This window comes from Meles meles, chromosome 1 (genome assembly GCF_922984935.1).
Source record: "Meles meles chromosome 1, mMelMel3.1 paternal haplotype, whole genome shotgun sequence".
Taxonomy (NCBI): Eukaryota; Metazoa; Chordata; class Mammalia; order Carnivora; family Mustelidae; genus Meles; species Meles meles.
The window spans coordinates 137,810,072-137,829,392 of record NC_060066.1 but is presented as its reverse complement, the minus strand read 5'-3'; the positions used below and the strand labels follow the sequence as shown (position 1 = coordinate 137,829,392).

The window sequence follows — 19,321 nt, the reverse complement described above, 5'->3', positions numbered from 1 at the left end:
TTTTATATATTTATTTGACACAGAGAGAGAGATCACAAATAGGCAGAGAGGCAGGCAGAGAGAGGAGGACGCAGACTCCCCACTGAGCAGAGAGCCCAACGCGGGACTCAATCCCAGGACACGAGATCATGACCCGAGCTGAAGGCAGAGGCTTTAATCCACTGAGCCACCCAGGCGCCCCATGATTGGCAAACATTTTTTAAAGTCTGACAATACCAAATGTTGGTAAGGTGCGGAGAAATAGGAGTTTTCCTACATTGTTGGTCAGAATGTAAACTGGTACAACCACCTTGGAAAGCAATTTGATAATATCCATCATTTCTACTCCCAGGAATATACCCTAAAGAATCTTGCTCACAGGAGACATGTGAAAGATTGCTTACTTCAGAACTGTGTGTAATAGGAAAATGGGAAATAACCAAAACTCTCCCAACAGGAGCATACAAAAGTAATCACCAAGTACTCATACAATGGAATTCTTTATGCAGTAGTTAGATAAATGAACAAAACTGCATGTACCAAATGGTCAAATCTCAAAAAGTGTTGACTGAAAATAAAGGTAAGGTGGCAGAAGGATACATAGACTATGATACGATTTATGCTAAATAGTATTATATGTAGTTTACGGTAGTATGTGTAAGGAAAGGTATAAAAATAGTCATGGCGATGGTATGTACCTATTTCAGTATAGCAGACGCCTCTGACGAGAGAAGAAAGGGAAAAGGGTTAGGGAGGAACATATTCCACCAAGATATTCGACCATGTCTGTAATATTTTGTTTAAAAAATAAACCCTGGGGGTGCCTGGGTGACTCAGTGGGTTAAGCCTCTGCCTTCGGCTCAGGTCATGATCTCAGGGTCCTGGTATTGAGCCCCGCATTGGGCTCTCTGCTCAGCAGGAAGCCTGCTTCCCCCTCTCTCTCTGCCTGCCTCTATGCCTACTTAGGATCTCTCTTTTTGTCAAAAAAATAAAAATAAAAATAAAAAAATAACATAAAATAAATAAAAATAAACCCTGAAGTAAATATGGCAGAATTATATTTATTATATTATTTGTTATTTCTCATATGTTTGAAATGTTTTATTTAAAAAGTGAGTAACTTCAAAGTAAAATCGGGAAATATATTATCTTTTTTTAAAAATATTTTTATTTATTTGACAGAGAGAAATCACAAGATTTCTAGGCAGAAAGGCAGAGAGGCAGGCAGAGAGAGAGGAGGAAGCAGGCTCCCTGCAGAGCAGAGAGCCCGATGCGGGACTCGATTCCAGGTCTCTGGGATCGTGATCTGAGCCGAAGGCAGAGGCTTCAACCCACTGAGCCACCCAGGCGCCCTGGGAAATATATTATCTTAATGATTGATAAAATCCTAATAAAAATACATTTCAATAAAATGTAATCATTAGAACTGTCAAAATTCTCATCGTAAAATATAGACATTTCAGTTTTAAGTATATGTCCATATTATAAATAAATATGAGTTATCTAGACATAAACTGCAAATTACCCTGATCACGGGGTTTAAAACATAAAATCTAAATATACATACACGTGGGTAAAGATTGAAAAGCAGCACTAAAAATAAAACAAACATAAACTTCTAAGCTGGGGTGAAATTTCTTTAATTTTTTAATTTTTAAAATCTGACTTAGTAAAGGAAATGTTGCTAAAGTAAGTGTATTATGTACTTTCTGAAAAGTTTTTTCCATAGAAATAATATAGCTGCAGAGATTTAAACAATAGTTCTCTAGAAATGTACAGTACAAAGTAGTCAGGTCCTTTCAGGCCTTCTTCTAAATTCTCTTCTTTCTGTTAAATTATCAGGTTAAACAAACAGGAACACAACAAAACGATGTGGGTCAAATCACTATCGCCACCCAATTTTTCAAGGGCGACGGCACTCAAGAATTTACCTGGGAGTGGTGATACTTTGCTATGCCTTTAATTAAGGTGGGCCTTTTAAAACTCAATTGTTCCATTCGTGTCTCAAATCAATCAGATGAAATTCACCTTTTACGTGGCCTGAATCCTGATAGCTCGGCACACTTGATAGGTAATTTAATCATCTCTGGTGTAGATGAACGCAAACTCAAATTAGCTAGTGAAAGAGCTGGTCTTCTCTGAGATAGCTGTGCTTTTCCACTTTTATGCAAGAGCTGAGCTTCACCAACTGGCTAGCTGGAGGTGTTATTAAAAATTTAGTGAAAGAAACAAAGGTGTGCTCTGGTGTCTCTTGTTACCCTTTCTAGTGTTACTCCGGCAGACAAAAGGCATAGAGCCTGCCTCATGAATAATGTGACACGGAATATTCACGATCTATTTTTAATGGAGTCAGGTAATAACATTAAAAGAGATATTTGCAATCTTCAAATTTCACACGGTAACAGTCACAGTAATTTGTTTTGATTCTGAACTGAGGATATCAGGATGTGGTTTTTTTTTCCCCTAAAAAGGCATACTGTTAACATCAAAATTACAACTTCTCATTATAGCATAAACAAGGATTATGAAAATGGCCCAGAAGTTCTAAATGTCATAAGAGAAGGATAGGACAGATAACTAGATTTCAATCAGTCTACTTACCTCTCGATGCAAGTTCTCTACTTTTCAAACCAGGTCGGAAATAATCAACTAGTGTGTACAGTGAATTCTGTGGGAAGGACGTTTTGTGATCTTTATTCATTGGGAATTTTGTTTCCCAGGACACTAGGAAGAGGTTCATGGATGTTGTACTGGTTCACCCATCGGTTCTGAAAAATTATCTTACAGTGCATTACAAACAAATTTAAATTTTGAATGACAGTAAACTGACATGGAAAGACATGGTGTTGAAAACCAGGTGAGTGCAACCAAGGACTGAGATTTGGTGAGAATGGAGAAGAGCAGTGTCGAAGCCCCCTTACCCACCAGCCCAAGCGAGTCCTGTGTTCAGTTGGTTTCCTAAGGTCTCGAGCAATTTGTCTTCCGATTGTGCTCTAGAAAGCAGACGTGGGTAAAGACTTGACTGTCAAGATGAAGCAGGATTTTATTTTCTTTGCTTATTTACCTATTATCTCAGCAAATGCCTACTGATCTCCTATTGTGTGCCAGGCACTGTTCTGGGAGCTAAAGATTCAGCAGTGACCCAATAAATAAACCTCCACAGGACACGGTGCTCACTGCTGTGTCCCCACCACCTAGAACAGTGCCAGGCACATGTTAGGTACATAGTCAATATGTGTGAAGTTGATTTGAATTGAAACGGACAGTCTACTCATGGTCACCATTGAACCATGTATAGCTTGGCTGGGAGACATTAGAATGAGCACAGGTAGTCGGCATCTAGGTCAGGACCTTATTCCTTTATTCTGGTTTCATTCTCATAAAGGATTGATTCATGCAAGAAACTCCCACAGGTCGGATAGAGCCAGAAATAACCCAAATTCCAATTTTACTGCCCCTGATGGGTCTTTAGATTGAGACTTGCCGTAGGTGAGGCAACTAACCAGTATCACATACTTTCTCTCCCTTCCAGTCTCGACAGAATCAAATAGTCAGGGCTGGATTGGAATGACAGGGCCATATCCACATTTTATGGTCAAGGAAATAGGAAGCAGGGAGGCCAAAGAAAGTGCCTAAGCCACACAACATATTGGTGACAGAGCTTTGACTAACACTCAATTTCTGGACCTAAGACCTGTGATTTCTTTATTTATCTGGAGCCGTCTGGCCTGTAAAACAAAACAAAACAAAACAAAACCCAAACCCACCCACCAACAAACCAACAAACAAAAGCAGCCCTAAGTCCTCAGAAGCACCTATGTTCATGTGGACCCACTAGCGACTTTATAAGGTAGGAGCTTAGTTTTGTATACCTAGTTTTTCTGTTAAGAAAGAAAGGATCTTAGAGGTATAGAAAGAGAAAACAAATGAAAATCAGAGCAATTGGATTTTACTCTCTTCTGGATACTGGCTTGTCTGCTTTGCTCTTAATACCCCACTGTGGTTTCTTTCAGTGCCAGCTCCTGCCACAGACTAAAACAAAGGTCTTTCCCAAATTCCCTGCCTAAAGGAAAAGCACTAGGTCGGAGTCTTAATACTTTATTAACTTAAAACATCATTCTAATAAATACGTATTAACAAACATAATGCACTCCAGGAGATCTAAAAACATTTACAAACCTCATCAAAGTAAAAATACCACTTTTTTTTCTTTATAGTACACATGAAGGGTCACTCCACATGCCTGCTAGCTTAGACATCTTAAAAATATCAGCTTAACAGTAAAAAACTGAATGTACACATGGATCTTGGAAGTATCTCTTCAGCTATTTTGTTGTTGTTTATGTTTGATAAAATCCAAACGTCAGAAAAGAAGAGTCAAGATTTCGTTTGGTCTTCTCTGAATTCCTTAGGAGGGAAAAAACAGATTCAGTCACTTGGGGGTTCAACTGTTAGCTTTTGAGGCCAGGGGCACAGCAGTAACTTTAATCTCTGGCTCCCTAATGCCTAGCACAGGCCTGGGACCTGGTGGTCAATAAACACCTGCTGGGTGAGGGGATGGGATCTTGTCCAGAGGTGGTGTTCTGTCCTTCCGCCTCCAGTGATGGAGCCTTCACAAGCCTCCTGCAGAGAGGACTCTCCTCTCCTCTTCTCTCACCACCAAGTCCATTTTTCTTTTGCTCCTGCCTGCAACAGGCTGCCCAGGGTACTTTGTAACTTCAAAAGTATGAAGCTCCTTCCCCAAATCATTTCCTGAACCAGTCTTTGAGTAGGAGAATTGATTCCTCCAAGATTGATAGGCAGCACCCAGTAGAAAGGGGTTAACAGACACCCCAGAAAGGAAAAAAAAAAAACACTCATTTTTCATTCTAGATAAAAGCATTAGCACGTGTCTACTTTGTAAATGATGACTTCTCCTCCACACAAGTATCTGGGGTGGGGCAAGAGGAGGGAAAAAACTCGGAGGACTTTCCTGTCTGTGGAGCAGGGCTGGAAAAGGGAAGAACTGCAGGGCCCGAGATTTTAGCTGATCCCCTCTTGACTTCGAGGCTTCAGGTGTCCGGGAGCCTATTCGACATGTCCAAAGCCCAGTCAGTCATTTGGTTCCCCCTCTGGGCTGAATATTGAAAAGGGAACTTATCCCTTTTTGCAGTTCCCGGAAGTAAGGTGAAGGGGCTCACTCTGCTGGGAGCTCTGGACTGGACTGGAGGGTCTGAGAAGTCAGACATGGACAGTAGCAAGTGGGGAGGCTGCCCTCCGTAGTGTTGTGTAACTGCTACTTGCAGCCGGCGGCCAGGGCCCTCATTTGAGCCCATGCTGGGTTTCCCGGTGCCGCCTGAGATCCACCTTCCTCTGGAAGCCCTTCCCACACAGGTCACAGCCAAAGGGCTTGAAGCCTGTGTGCTTCCGGCTGTGGGTGATGAGGTTGGAGCTCTGGCTGAATGCCTTCCCACACACCTGGCATTTGTGGGGCTTTTCACCTGCGAGGAATGGAGGAGGGGAGGGGAGGAAGTGTGAGTTTATGATGAAGCTAGAGGGGACTCACTGTGGCCCACATGCTCTTGGCAGCAGCTGGCTGCATCACAGTCTAAGGCCTTCAAGCGACTTGGAGGGTGACATGTTGCAACCAAGTCCTGGGAAGTCACGGGTGCACCAGGTGAAAGGGAGACTTTCTGAGTGTGGGCTCCCAGCAAAAGGCCTCAAACCGTTTCCTGCTAAACGGAAACAGCAAAGGCCACGTGCCCAGACTCACAGCTGAATCCACCCTGGCAAGACACCCTGACTTTAGAAGCAGAGAGCACCCGCAGCAGATGTTCAATGTGGGGGTGGGGGCCATGTGACTCTGCTCTAATTCAGAGGAAGTTTTCAAATCTGTGTTTCCAAGTGGGTGTTGGTGTGTATGGACCAGTGAGCCTGCACTCTTTCTTGCTCTTGAAGGACAATAGAATGTATCTAAAGCATAGACATGTTTCAAAGTCTTATTTTTAAAATAAGACCCCACATTTGGGTCACAAAGAATTTCTTTAATAGTGGCTCCTTTCCAACTTGATTTTACTTTCTTTTTATGAGGATTCTTTATACCCTAGCAAGTCTTCACCATAAATTAATAAGTAACAAAGAGAAAAAGTTTCAGGGGCGCCTGGGTGGTTTGGTTGGTTGAGCCTCCAACTCTTGGTTTCAGCTCAGGTCATGATCTCAGGGTCATGAGATCAAGTCCCCTGTCTGGCTCTATCCTCAGCATAGAGTCGGCTTGAGATTCTTTCCCTCTTCCTCTTCCTACCCTCCCCCCACCCTCTGTCTCTTTCTCTCCCAAATAAATAAATAAAATCTTAAAAAAAAAAAAAAAAGGAAAAGGAAAAGTTTTGTCTTTCCCCCCAATTCATGTGCTATTTAATATTTGGGTAAGTAGCATGAATTTTCAAAGAGCCTCAGCATGGCATTACTGTCAGGGTTTGGTCTTAGAAAAGTACACAAAATAGATGAGGTTTGTTTTTGAGGAAACTTCTGTCCCTCTTGCTGTGCCCCTTTTTGTCTTCATGCTTCTGATTTCTTTGATAAGGAACCACCCATCAAAACTTAGCTTATCCCTTTAGGATCAAACAAATCTGAGAAACAAAGTCTAGCTATGAGGTAAATGCTTGATAAAGACTTAATGTTTCATTGATTCATGATCCTAGTTGCATTTTGGTAAGGGTCTTGAATACTTTTACTTAAAAGGAGTGAGTTACAAGGAAATTGCAGGTAAGGGGTCATGATTAAAGTAGGATATTTTTCTGAGTTTTCTAAAGGGATATCTACACTGCCCAAACATATCTATAAGCATCAAAGGTAGGTGTTTGGAACACACTGAAATTTGTTTTGAATCAGTACTCATACTCCGGAATAAAATAAAATTCTGGGTCTCCTGTACTTGTCTTATTTACTATTAAAGAGACTGCTCCTGGCATAAAAACTCCCACTGATATACAATCAAAATGTTAGAGAAAGATCTCAGGATTGGAATACAGAGCGTTCCATGACCCTAATATTTACTCTCAGTCTGATCTTCAGTAAATCATTTCATCATTGTGGTTTCATCACCCTAAGGCTACGTACTGGGGTGGGAGTGAAGATCAAAAGAAGGGATGGGGTGCCTAGGTGGCTCAGTCACTTAAGCATCTGACTCAGGTCATGAACACAGGGTCCTGGGATCAAGCCACATGTTTGGCTCAGCGGGGAGTCGGCTTGTCCCCCTCCCCACCCACCATGCCCTCTTTGTCTCTCTCTCTCAAATAAATGACTAAAATCTTAAAAAGGGGAGGGATAGATTTTTTTTTAAAGAAGGAATAGGTTTCAAAGCAGTTTGTAAATTGTAAAGTATTATAATAGGTAAAGAATTACCATTATTATGGCATGAACTTGCTGATATTTCGAAAAAGGCAGTAAGTGAACAGAAGCTTTCTACATCTACCAACTCTAATGACTCTGAAAATAGAAAACAGTAAGTCATCAAGACAATAGATATTAGAGGTCAGAAAGAATGAATTTAAGTCCTGGCCCTGCTGCTTGCTGTCAGGGCCAGGGCCCTGGACAGCTTACCTGACCCTTCTGTGCCTCACTTTCCTCAGCTCTGGAATGGGGATAAGGAATAGTCTCTACCTCCCAGAGTTCTTATGAGTATAAAATGAGATAATGCATTTAAAAATGCTTAGCAGACAGCTCAGTAATATTTACCCTGTTTTTTTCCTCCTCTACCAGAGTAAGCTCTTAGACTGTAAGAAATTCAGCCAAGAGACCACACATAATGCCTTCTGCTCCCCTAAAAGGCTGGGAGGGAGCCCTGGGGAAAGACCTCACTTTCTGGAGCTTAGTATTTCACCCAGAGCAGGCAGCAGTTGGTGCAGCAGCTAAACTAAAGGAAAATAGTCTTTGCAAAGATGGAGAACCTGAGGTTGACCAGCTGAGTGGTTCTTCAAATGCAGCCCCACACCAAGTCCCCTCTGGGGAGAACCTTGTATGTAAATAAATCTAAGAGAATCCACCTCCTTGTTTTCTTGAACACATTGCAGTGATTAACTCCGTCTAGAAGGCCTCATCTACCACTCACTCTGTAGCCAGAATATCACAGCAAAGGTGAATTATATTGGCATATATCGGGGAAAGAACAATGCTCTTCCATGCCAGCCTTCACTAGGTGTTTTCAGACAAGCCAAGGGCCTTCAGCTTACCAGTGTGGATGAAGGTGTGTTTTTTCATGTCTGACTTCTGGTGGAACCTCTTGCCACAGTACTGACAAGGGTAGGGTCGGGTGTCTGAGTGGATGAGCAAGTGTGTGGACAACGTAGATGACCTCTTGAAGCTCTTGCCACAGATCTTACAGTCAAAGCTGCGTTCCTGTGGGTAGAAAGACGTGGCATTCCTACTGTAGTCATGAAGGCTGCCATCTTCTTCACCACTACATCGACCACAAAATCCCCAAAACCAGGGCTCTCCCTTCCTTCAGGCTCCCCTTTCACTTAGCCTGCCCCATCTTCTCTCTCCCCAGATTTATTTCCAGCCTTCGTCCTCCTCACCCCAGCCTCTTCCCCTTTAACACTTTTTCTACCCAAACACTTTTCACCCACAACCCTCCACACCCCACAGCAAAAAACTTATCCCCACCCTGCTTTTTTGACACCCATTTACAAACACTTCTCCACCCTCCTCAACAGGGGGTTTAGACCTCAGTCACTTGAGACCACCGCCCCCTCCAGCTCCTGTTGAGATGGAAAAATAGTACTCTTTTTAGTAAATAAGTCTCTGTAAGTAAGCATTTGCTTGTCATAGATACTTGTGTACTTAATTGCTTATCTATCCTCTGTCACTCAACTAAACTGAAAAATTCCAGAGTGGCACCCTGTCAAGGACCTGGTGTGTTATTGGGTTCTCAAGAGTCTAGCAGCTGGAAGTTGGACAACAAATACTAATAAAGGAATGCATAAAGGAATAGAGGACAGATATGCTACTGGACGCTCCAAATGAGCGAACATGCCTTCTTTTCAGTTGGGAGGGGTCAATAAAGATTAAGTGACAGTCATTTAGTGAAAAGACTCGAGACAAAAAAAAAAAAAAAACAAAAAACCCAGAGCTGGGGCGCCTGGGTGGCTCAGTGGGTTAAGCCTCTGCCTGGCTCAGTGGGTTAAGCCTCTGCCTTCGGCTCAGGTGATGATCTCCGGGTCCTAGGATCGAGTCCCGCATAGGCCTCTCTGCTCGGAGGGGAGCCTGCTTCCTCCTCTCTCTCTCTGCCTGCCTCTCTGCCTACTTGTGATCTCTCTCTCTCTGTGTCAAATAAATAAATAAGATCTTAAAAAAAAAAAAAACACAAACAAACCCAGAGCTAATAAATCTGATATATCAGCAGCAAGAGGGCTTAGAAACCCTCCTCAAACCCAGAGTAGTATCTGGATCACCCTCTGGAGGCTTGACAATGACGTAACACCAAACTCCAGGGCTGCCTCAAAGCCGGATCCGGCCACCTTTCCTTATACACCTACCTCTCGGCAAAGGGACATGGTGGAGGATACTGGGGGCAGTCCAGGGAAACCCAAGGGAAAAGCTGCCAGGAGAGTGGCCGGTGCTGCACAGACAAGCAGAACACCCCCGATTGCGAAAACCTGAACAGGGCCGCGGGCGGCCATGCGCACCGCGCTTACCTGCGAGTGCACGGCTTTATGCTGCTCCAGGCTCACCGCGTGCCCGAAGGTCTTGCCGCACATCTCACATGCAAAGGGTCTCGTGCCGCTGTGGGACCTGCGCACGTGCACCTCGAGCCCGTGCGGCGTGGAGAACACCTGAGGCGGGTGGGGCCGGGGAGAAGGCCGCTGAGAGGGGCCAAGGGGCGCGGGCCGGGGGCGCGGGAGCGGGGCCGACAAAGCCAGGCGCGCGAGAGCCTCACCTTGCTGCACTTGATGCACTTGTAGGAGCCGCCGCCCAGCAGCAGGCGGGTGCACAGCAGTTCCGACTCCACCTTGACGCCAGCGCCCTTGTCCGCGTGCAGCCCGTGGCCGCGCTCCGAGTACAGCCCTCCCGCCGCCGCCGTCGGTCGCTCGTACAGCCCTGCGGCCGCGGGCCCGAAGTCGCCGTACAGCCCCAGGCCCGCGCCGCCCCCAGCGCCGCTTCCTGCGCTGCCTGCCCCAGGCGCCCCGGCCCCTGCGCCGCCCGCAGCCCGTTCGGGGCCGTAGAGCGCCGCCGGGTGGCCTGGCTCCGGTGCGCGCTCACAGAAGAGGCCCAGGCCGGCGCCGCGCTCTAGGGCGGCGCACGGCCGGTAGCTGTGCACCAAGTGCCGCAGGTCAGAACCCGCCAGACTGCTCCAGGAGTACGGCTTGAAGGGCAGGGGGAAGGGCTGGGCTTCGTCCAGCGACGGGCACGCCGACTTCTCCGAGGCTGTGGAAGCACAAGGGGGCGTCGGGTTAGGCTTCAGACGGCCGGGCGGAGGCCGCCCGGTGGCGTCTGCCAGTCGCCGGGCACTGGCGGAGTACTCCGTGCGCCCGGCGCCGCGCTACGTGCCATAACGCCCTCAGGATAAAACGCGCACGGGTCTCTGGGGCCTCGAGGATCACTGGAGGCGGCAGGGCGGCAAACGGATAATTAAAATGACATCGGTCGAGGAGATGGGTAAATTCGGCGCCAGGGGAGCGGAAGTGTTTGGAGGGTCTTTTCTGGCGGGACCCGAGCACCTCGCGGTCCCGCAGAGAAAAGCGCGCCAAGCTGTCTGTGCGGCAGAAATGTTCTGAGCTGAGCTAAGCGGGAGAAGGTGGCCACCGTTAGCGTCTGGACAGTGCTCCTACGCAGAGGACTCAGCCAGCGTCCAGCGCCAACACTCTCCCGGGCCCTACAGGTTCCCACTCCGTCTTTTACTTTCCGGGATAGATAAGGAAGGAAGGAGAGGACCAATAAAATACGGCCTGGCCTAGCGAAGACATCTGTTTGAAAAACAAAAAACACAAAACGGGAAGGTGTTAACATTCCTAACAGTTATTAAATAGCCAGTGCAGGTAGCAAAGGGGCAGAGGGAAGAGGATTTGGAGCTTGAACTGCCTGCCAGATACTCCTATTCTCATTACTGTCATAGTTATATGGGGGGACCCCAAATTTCTCAGAGAATAATAACAATTTACAATTATGGTTTAGCCACCACCTGCCGGGGACATAGCTTTCCCATATTCGTGGCCATCTGCACCCCCTGCCCAACGTGAATTTTTATAAAACCAAATACCCAAGCTATCCTTTCTCCACTTTGCAGACAGATTTACAAATCTGTTTCCACCGCATACTCCAGGCTAGCTGTGTGACAGGCTGCACCCCAGGTATCTGTCGGAGAGATTCTGGTGGCATCCAGTCTTGCAGGCCTTGTCCTGAACAGCCAACTAGAATCCTCTGGTCGCAGGCTCCCAGACACACTCCCTGGAGTTATGGTTTTAGCGTAGTCAACGCACTGAGTGTGGGATGGGGTTGGGCCTATCTTTTAAAACTAGTAAACACAATCTGGAAATAACAGGCACTTGGCAGAATCTGTCTGGTTTACGTCCTCCTTCCCTGGTCAGAACCCAAGACTTGCTCCCACCCAACGTTTGCTCAAACCTCAGCTGCTGTCTAGAAATTAAGTCAATGGCCTGGTCCCCAAGGCTGGGCCAACCAGGCAGAACGAAAATTGAAACAGGCCCCCAATCCGCGCGTACGAAGACTCAGAGAAGGGCAGAGATTTTCGTCCCGACCCGTCCCTCCCGCTTGGCGCCCAGCTCCACCAGGCCCGATGCTGCTGGAGCCAGAGGAAGTTTTAAAGACTGCCCAGTTCTCCGTCTGAGAGTCAGGGATCTGGGTTTTGGGATTCCAGATCTTTCTAAGCAGTCAACTGATGAGAAAACGAAATGTCGAGGTTGCTGTCGGTCAAGACGACTTATTTATTTTCTCTCCCCAAGGGTCTCCGTCGAACGAATGTTAGGAATGAACAACCCGGGTCCAGCCGCCTCGGATCCAAGCAGCAAACAGTCCCAGGAAGCCAGATGCCTCCCCCACAGGCCCTTTACCCCTTGAACAAGCTCTCTCCGCTCGGAAAGACTCTCTGCCATCCATTTAACATTTCTCCACCCACAGCTGCCTCAGTTTATTCTCTGCTGTCCCGGCCCCAGAGCTCCCAACGGGTTCCTACCTGGAGACACAGAGGGCGATGGAGGCCTCCAGAAGTCCTCAAACTCTGAGCTCCGGTCGCAGACGCTGCCCTCACAGCTGCCGGGGGATACGGAGGATCTCTCTGGGGCCTCAGTCAACTGTGACTCGGGGGACAGACGACCCCGGGGCTCCGTCTTCGCCCCGCCTGCGCTCGAGGTGCTGCCTGCGGAGAAGAGGGAAGATAGGAGCTCAGGCTGGGCCTGATTGGGCCCAGTGGTTCTCAAGAGGCGCCCCCCAGACCGTGGCACCCCAGCGTCCTCCTCTTTTCCCAGACCTGACGGGAGCAAAGAGGCCGTAGCACCTCGGCGACAATCCCGGAAGGCACGCGGACGGTAGGAAACGAAAAGGCAGCAAAGGGGGTGTCAGGGTCTCCCTGCCGGGTTCCTGGGTGATGGTGTGGCGGGGCTCAGAATCTATATCCCTGGGAGCCCCGTTCGGCCCCCACACTCCGTACCTGCTCCGCCTGGCGCCAGGACATTCTCCAGGCGGAGGGAATAGTCGGGTCCCGGGGAGCGCGGCTGGTGGTAACTGTGAGCCTTCTTGCTCTTGACAAGGAACGAACGCGGCATGGTGGTCGGGCGCGCTCTCCGCTCGGCTCCCTTAAGCCGCAGTCAGCCCACTGTTACCCTGAGTGCTTGCTCAGCCCCAGCTCTCCGCAGACCTGCGAGAGGCGAAGAACCGGATGGAAACGCGGGTCCGCACGCCCCGGGGCCCGGGACTGGGCAGCCGGGTGGAGAGAGAGCTCCGGCCGGGAGGAGGGAGGAAGGCCCGAAGGAGGAGGGGCTTGGCCCAACTGCGCCGCGCTCACCAGGTGGCACTCGGACAGGTGGCGCGAGTCCGCCGCCGCCGCCACAGCTGAGCGGTAAAACCCGTCCCGGGGCCCAGGCTCAGGCCTCTTCCTTCTGCCCTGCCCACACCCCTTTGGCCCCTCCCCTTCCCTAGCAAAACTCGCTCTCACAATCAAAGTCTCCGGAGAGCCGATGTCCCCAACTGTCCGGTTACCCTCAACTCGACCACTCACTGCCTGCCTGGCCCTGTTTTCGGCCTGGGGAGGAGGGCAGGAACGCGCTGATCAATTTAGGGCTGGGAGATGTGTTCGTGGTCGAGGACCGGGAAGGGGCTAGGAGCCAAACCTTCCAAGAGCCCGCTAGAAACTGGAGGGGGGCGGGAGGGGAGGAGCGCACTAAGCCCGCTGAGGAGCAGGGTCGGGTGACAGCAGCAGAGGGGCTGAGGGTAGCAGAGGCTGGAGAAGGAAACCAGGAGAGAAAAGGAACGGGAAGGTGGTGGGAGGGGGTATGACAGAGGACCGACCCCGGCCCCCGGTGGAGCTCGCATCCCGGTGATCTCCCTCCCTCCTCGCTCGTGCCTCACGCGAGGAAAATGTTGATTTGGAGACCCAAGTGCGGCGGAGGCAGGAAAAGTCTGGGGCAAGACATTCCAGACCATGGAGACCTAACCTCGGAAAACCAAGTCCTAGGAAAAAGCACTTTTCGTTCTGCTCACCGAAAACCTTCTTTAGGGGAAGTCGAGCCGGATTCGCGCGCGCGCCGGCTGTGAACCGCGCGGGGTCTGGAGTCCGAGGAGAACCAACAGTTTAGCGGACCCGGAGAGCGCAGGGTGCTCCGCCGCGGCCAGAGCACGGGGGGTCCAGGCGGGGGCCCGAGAGAGAGCTAGCAGCCTGCCGCGCCACTCTCATTAACCCCCAATCAGTTCACCTAATCCCGGGGTCGAAACCTGAGCCCGCGGTTAGGCGGGGCAGCGCCTCCAGCTCAGCGCGGGGCTGCTGGGGGCGGAACCAGACCGGCTCCTAGGTCTGGGGAAAACGAATTTGCCTTCCTCTCGATGGAGGCCGGGTTCACATGGGAGCGCAGGCTCTTCGGGCACAGCGGCTGTCCATGGGTTTGTCTAGTTCAGAAACAAGGGTGCTGGGGTCGCACAAGACCCCTCGTCCTTGGCCTTCGCGAGGCTTAGGCTGCCAGATTAGGAGCAGCGCGGCTCTCAGGGCAGGATGCAGGACTTAGGTCTGTCCGTTGGCGCTCCGAGTTCAAAACGAGTTCTCAGGGACTGGTTCCCTAGAGGGCATTCCACGTCCCACCGTGGTGGGGTGCCACCTGTCCCCGTCTAAGTCCGCCCCTAAGGTCGAGGCTTGGAGGTGCTGGGGCTGCCCCAGGACGCTGTTCTGCCACCACAGTTTCCCCTGGGCCTCTGCGTGAGCTGCCACTTCGGCCGTATAATTAGACACCACAAATGCAAAAACGAATTCCTTAGACAGCCGTGAAACTCGGAGGTAAAGGAAAATGGGGTGAAACGGTTTCGAGAGCCCTGCTGAGGTGTGGGTCTGCGTCGGCCCGAAGTCGGGCGGAGGGGCGGGGGGACAGAGGAGGAACTGTCCCCTCGGGAGCTGAGCCTGTGCTGCCTAGGACCGCGCAGGATTAGGCGGGCACAGAGGCGTCCTCTCCACCCAGGCGGAGGCCCGCGCCCCTCTCTCCTGCTGGCTGGCCCGACCCGATCCTGGGAGAGCGGAATGGACTGGGGGTGGTAGGGACCAGGGCTGAGCGCGTGGGAAGGCTACCTCGCACAGCAGCTGGCGGCGGGAGGGCGGGGCGGCCCCGGGGCGCACGCGGGCCGAGGCCTCTCTTCACTGTCTGGGCCCGGGAAGGCGGGAGTGGAGGCGCCGAGGGACAGCCTCCCGAGCCCAGCTGCCACCGCCTCCCCACCAGATGTTTCCTTCCTGGATGAATCCTGCTCCCCTGCGCCAAAATCCCTTGCGGATAGCGTTCTCGGGGCTCCCGCACAATGGCCAGCAGCGGGGGGGCAGGGAAACCGGCAGCGCCCTCTGGTCGCCCCCGCAGTGGCGGTGCCCGGTTAGTCCCCGCGGCCGCCCCCAGCAGGGGGGCAGGCGCAGAACAGGCGCAGCGGACCTACCTGCGGGGTCAGGGCGCGGGCACTGCGCTCCGAGAGTTTTCAAACTGAGTTGCTTTCGGGAGAGACTGCGCTGTCTCTGACTTTTTTTTTTTTTTTTTTTAATCTCCTTCCGAGCACAGCCCCCAAAACCACAAGCTTCACTTCCTGAGCGTTAAGGAGTAGCTCTCTTAGACCTCTCAGACCTGCCCCCCCAACCCCCAGTCTGGGCGCGCTCCTTTGCGCAAGGGGCTAGGAGGCGGACAGGGGGCCCGGCGTTTTCAGCCGCTCTCCCAGGAGAGTTTTTGCTCTGTGGGACTGCGGGGGATGGGGAGACCCGGAGGGCACTAGAAATGACTCAAAAGAAAATGAACCATTCTTGGCTCTTGGGAGACTTCCGCAGCGAGAAGAAGTCACAGATTCAGGACACAGATTGACTGGAGAACCAGCTCGGAGGAGGTCTCCCCGCCCCTCTGGCCCGGGACATCCCCACCCCCACCCCAGCCCCGGCCGACTGCTTGGGCAGTGCCGCCCCCGGGTCGGGGCGGTGAATCACCAGCCGGTGGTGCCGCCGGCCTGGAGCCCGGCAAGTGGCCGCGGCGTCCGCAGAGCGAAACCTGCCGCGCTGCCCCGAAATAGCTTGTTGTGGAAACACTTCGGGATAAATACGCCCAACAAGGCTGAAAATACCTTGACACCCAATCCGAGAGGTTTGCTCATTTCCCTTCGGATTTAGGTAATGGTTAAATTTGGAAGAGGTGGGCGAGCGCCGAGCCCCCGGCGGAGAGGGCGCTGGCGGCGCGTCCCGCGGGCGCCCGGCTAGGTTGGCGGGCGCGCCCTCCCCACGCGGTGCTCACCCGCGCTCTGCCGGGTCCCCTCCGCCCGCGGCTAATTTCCGGTGGTCGGAGCTGCGAAATTAAAGACTGCGCCGGACGGAGAGAGTGGGGGCAGCAACGGAGGCAGCTACGGCCGCGGCTCGGCTGACCCCGCCCTGCCAGGGCCAGCCCGGGAGAGCGGTACCTCGGGCACCTGGTCCTGAGAGGCGATGCGGCGCCATAAAGGCACCACCCTGATGACTCTTGAAGAGTAAATCTTCGCTCAGGCTGTGTGTTCCTTGAGGGTAGGCACGGATCTTCACTATTATTTCCCTGGTACGCTCTTAAGAAACGAGTGTGGACTGAATAAATGAATGAATGGAGTTAGTTTTATTAATACAACAGGTGAAAAAATGTGAACCTCACCCCTAAATAAACAAATGCAGCAACTTCCAACGCTAGGATGTCTGCCATGATCCAAAGAGGGTGGCCTGCTGTGTATGCTTAAACCTGAACCCTTTCCTGACGGGGGTGGATATCGTTATAATTACGTTACTTACCTAAGTGAATTGAGTTAGCTTTTGGTCACTACTTCGAGCACAGTAAGTCTCCAATGTCAGATCCCGGGAGAAGGGAGTGTTGCTCCTCAGTTCTTGCAAAATAACGTACGGTATTTTAGATTAACCCAAAGTTGTCACAGAAAAATAAGATCCTTATAGCCATTTCGCTAGAGAGAAATGTTTTTTAGAATGATTTTTAATTTGCCTTGTAAACCGGAAGATTTACAGAAAATATTTGGTTACCATGGCAGTAGTCCAAGCATGTTTTAATAGATGAGACATTTTATAAAGCAATGGTCCCACACCTACTGTGCGCTAGGTGCTGGATTAGACACATCTTAATAGTCTTCTTAGCTATTTTCCTTACAGGACTGTTCGTTTGTTCAATACCCCTTTCCATATAAATTGGTTAGCACCCAGAGGTAAACAATCTCAACCATAAGAATTTAAAATACTGAATAAACTGAAAGGGAAATTAAGGCATTTTGTACATAAACTTAATTCTTACATGTTTTGTCCTGGTATAAAGTATAAAAATCTCAAAGCAGTCCAAAACAGATCTTTCCCTTATTCCTTCTATCCTATGCAACAATAGAAAAAGGCAAAGTTTCAAAAGAAAATTATAAATGGAATAAAAGAAAATGTATTATCAACCAAGTTCTAGAGAAAAGGTTGAACCATTTCCTTTGCACATGAGCAAGTTCAAATTTCTTGAAAAGGCACTGTGACTAGTAGTTTAGTTGAGTGTTGCTGTTTGAAGTCTCAGAAAACTTGAGGGAGGCTATGAAGGGAACAAATAATCACCTTGTGTAGTGTCACTTTAGAATAAATCCCTTTCATGCAGATTAAATCTAGTCATCTTGCTTAGTTTGCCATTCACATCCTCTGAATTTGCAAAATAAAACTGAAGACGAACAGGGACACCCAGAGAAAAGCAGGCAGGAGGGAGAACGCACAGAATTTCTCTTTATGCTCTTTTAAAGTTTTGAACCATATGGATGGATGTATTACTGATTCAAATAAATAAACATAAAAATATCTGACTAGAGAGATCAGGTCATTCTCCAGGTATATGGTCCTGACTGCCACACTTAGGGGGAACAGAAGGTGAAAAGTAAGAAGAAGCATACCCAGAAAGGTTAAGAAACATGCCAAGGAGCAGCTAACAGCTAGCACTGGAAATGATGATACAATGAACTTGACTTCCCGCTACTTCAAACTACCTCTCATTTACCACTAAATGGAGAATGAAGACAGTTAAGTCACCCCTGCCCCCAGAGTACACATTTTCAAAAAGAAAGAATCGCTCTCCCAGTGTGCTCCTTTGGAACTGAAATAGATGGTAAGCAGAATTAGGTTTGGAGCATAGTTTTTCTATACATACTGGTTTTCCAAAAAGAGGGTGTAAAATTTGCTGTTTTTGTGAGTAATTTGTTTTTATTAAATAATAACATCTGTAGATGCCCCCCCCCCCCCCATGATGTTCTTTATATCACAAACATTTCCAAGCCCTGGCCAGTGGCTCATTTATTTCAAGTAGCATCTCAAGATCAGAATTCCCCTACAACAAAAGATTTGAGAAAAGAAGAAGAAGAAGAAGAAGGGGAAGAAGAAGGAAGGAAGGAAGAAAGAAAGTAAAGTAAAGTAAATTGTAACAGGCCATTACCAGTGTATTGTTTGTATTTTCACAAAGCTTTACGGTTACCTTCTCTGTTCTATTTGGGATAGGCATAGGAAGAGTGGGGTTCTTGAAACCACAGAGAGGGGCAATGCCTCCATTTCCAGCATACTTTTCTGTAATGTTTGCCTCATTTGATGCTCATAGCAGGGCTACCGGGAGCGGAAAGAGGCTGGGCTTTTTGCAGACAGTCTTTTGTGGAAAAGACTCTCTGTTCTGCCAGTGACTAGCCCTGTGAGCTTGGGCAAGTTAGCTCAATCCTCCCAGCCTCAGTTTCTCACCTGGAAATTCAGAATAACTACTTACCTTATAATACCACGGAGCAGCCCTGTGATATCCAGTCTTCATGGGTTCCTCTGCGCACCAAAAATGGAAGAATTCTCCCAGTGAGGGTGTCCTAGGTTTAGCTTTCTTGTTCTACATCCTGCTTCAATTTATTCAAATTTGCATAAGTAAACTTCATTATAGTAATTTGCAGGGACTTGCATTTTTTTTTAATCAAAGGTCAGAGGAAAATGAATCAAGGATCAATTTCCATTTCTAGATATTCTAAGATTTATTTAGGGGAAGTTAAGGGAGTCACTGTCAGGACTTAGCATGCCCATCTTTAAAATGAGATTCCTCCCATGTGTCAAATACCCTGAGCTATTGGCTGAGAGTAGCTATGGAAGACATACTGAAAGTAAAAATCAATGTTTAAGAAACACAGTAAAAAAAAAAATCACAGGATGGGACTGGATATGAAGCTTCTTCACAAGCCGGACAAGAGATTTTGTGTATAAGAAGGCAGTGGCTTATTTTTAAAAAATAATTTGACTATAAATTATCATATATTTAATTTGATAAAGAAAAAAAGAAGAAACCCCAGTAAAACAACATTCTAGTATTTTTGTTCTGCCTTTAAAAATCCACATAATTATAACCATATCATAGCTACAAAAGTGTGTTTTTTTCAGTGAATATTATAATCATATTTCTATTCTCTTTATTTTTCAGATTTTCTTTAATAGTAAAAAAATAACAAAATTACTGAAATAAAAATCATAGCAATCATTTGCCTTTAATTCTATCTTCCATCATTCTCAATTGCCAAAATAGGATTCTAGTGTCTAGATTACTATAATTCATGCAATCACTCCCATCTTAGCATTTAGCTTATTTTCAGTTTTTACTATTTTAAATAATGCAATGGAAAGTTTTCC

The 19,321-nt window shown here is 48.6% G+C and overlaps 1 protein-coding gene across 5 annotated transcripts; it reads right to left on the bottom strand.

Moving 5' to 3' along the window:
* Nucleotides 1-2,303: 2,303 nt before the first annotated feature.
* Nucleotides 2,304-15,159, bottom strand: GFI1 (growth factor independent 1 transcriptional repressor). Of its 5 annotated transcripts, none has more exons than XM_045981283.1 (7): nt 15,091-15,159; nt 12,620-12,826; nt 12,146-12,328; nt 9,893-10,380; nt 9,651-9,788; nt 8,187-8,352; nt 2,304-5,459 (listed from the first exon to the last, which is right to left on the bottom strand). In XM_045981283.1, the coding sequence occupies exons 2-7, from the start codon at nt 12,732-12,734 to the stop codon at nt 5,281-5,283; spliced, it is 1,269 nt and encodes a 422-aa protein (XP_045837239.1). In that variant the 5' UTR covers nt 12,735-12,826; nt 15,091-15,159; the 3' UTR covers nt 2,304-5,280. The 5 variants fall into 5 exon arrangements, with proteins under 5 accessions (XP_045837239.1, XP_045837247.1, XP_045837220.1 ...); XM_045981291.1 differs by lacking the exon at nt 15,091-15,159 and adding an exon at nt 14,738-15,054; XM_045981264.1 differs by lacking the exon at nt 15,091-15,159 and adding an exon at nt 13,669-13,857.
* Nucleotides 15,160-19,321: the final 4,162 nt, after the last annotated feature.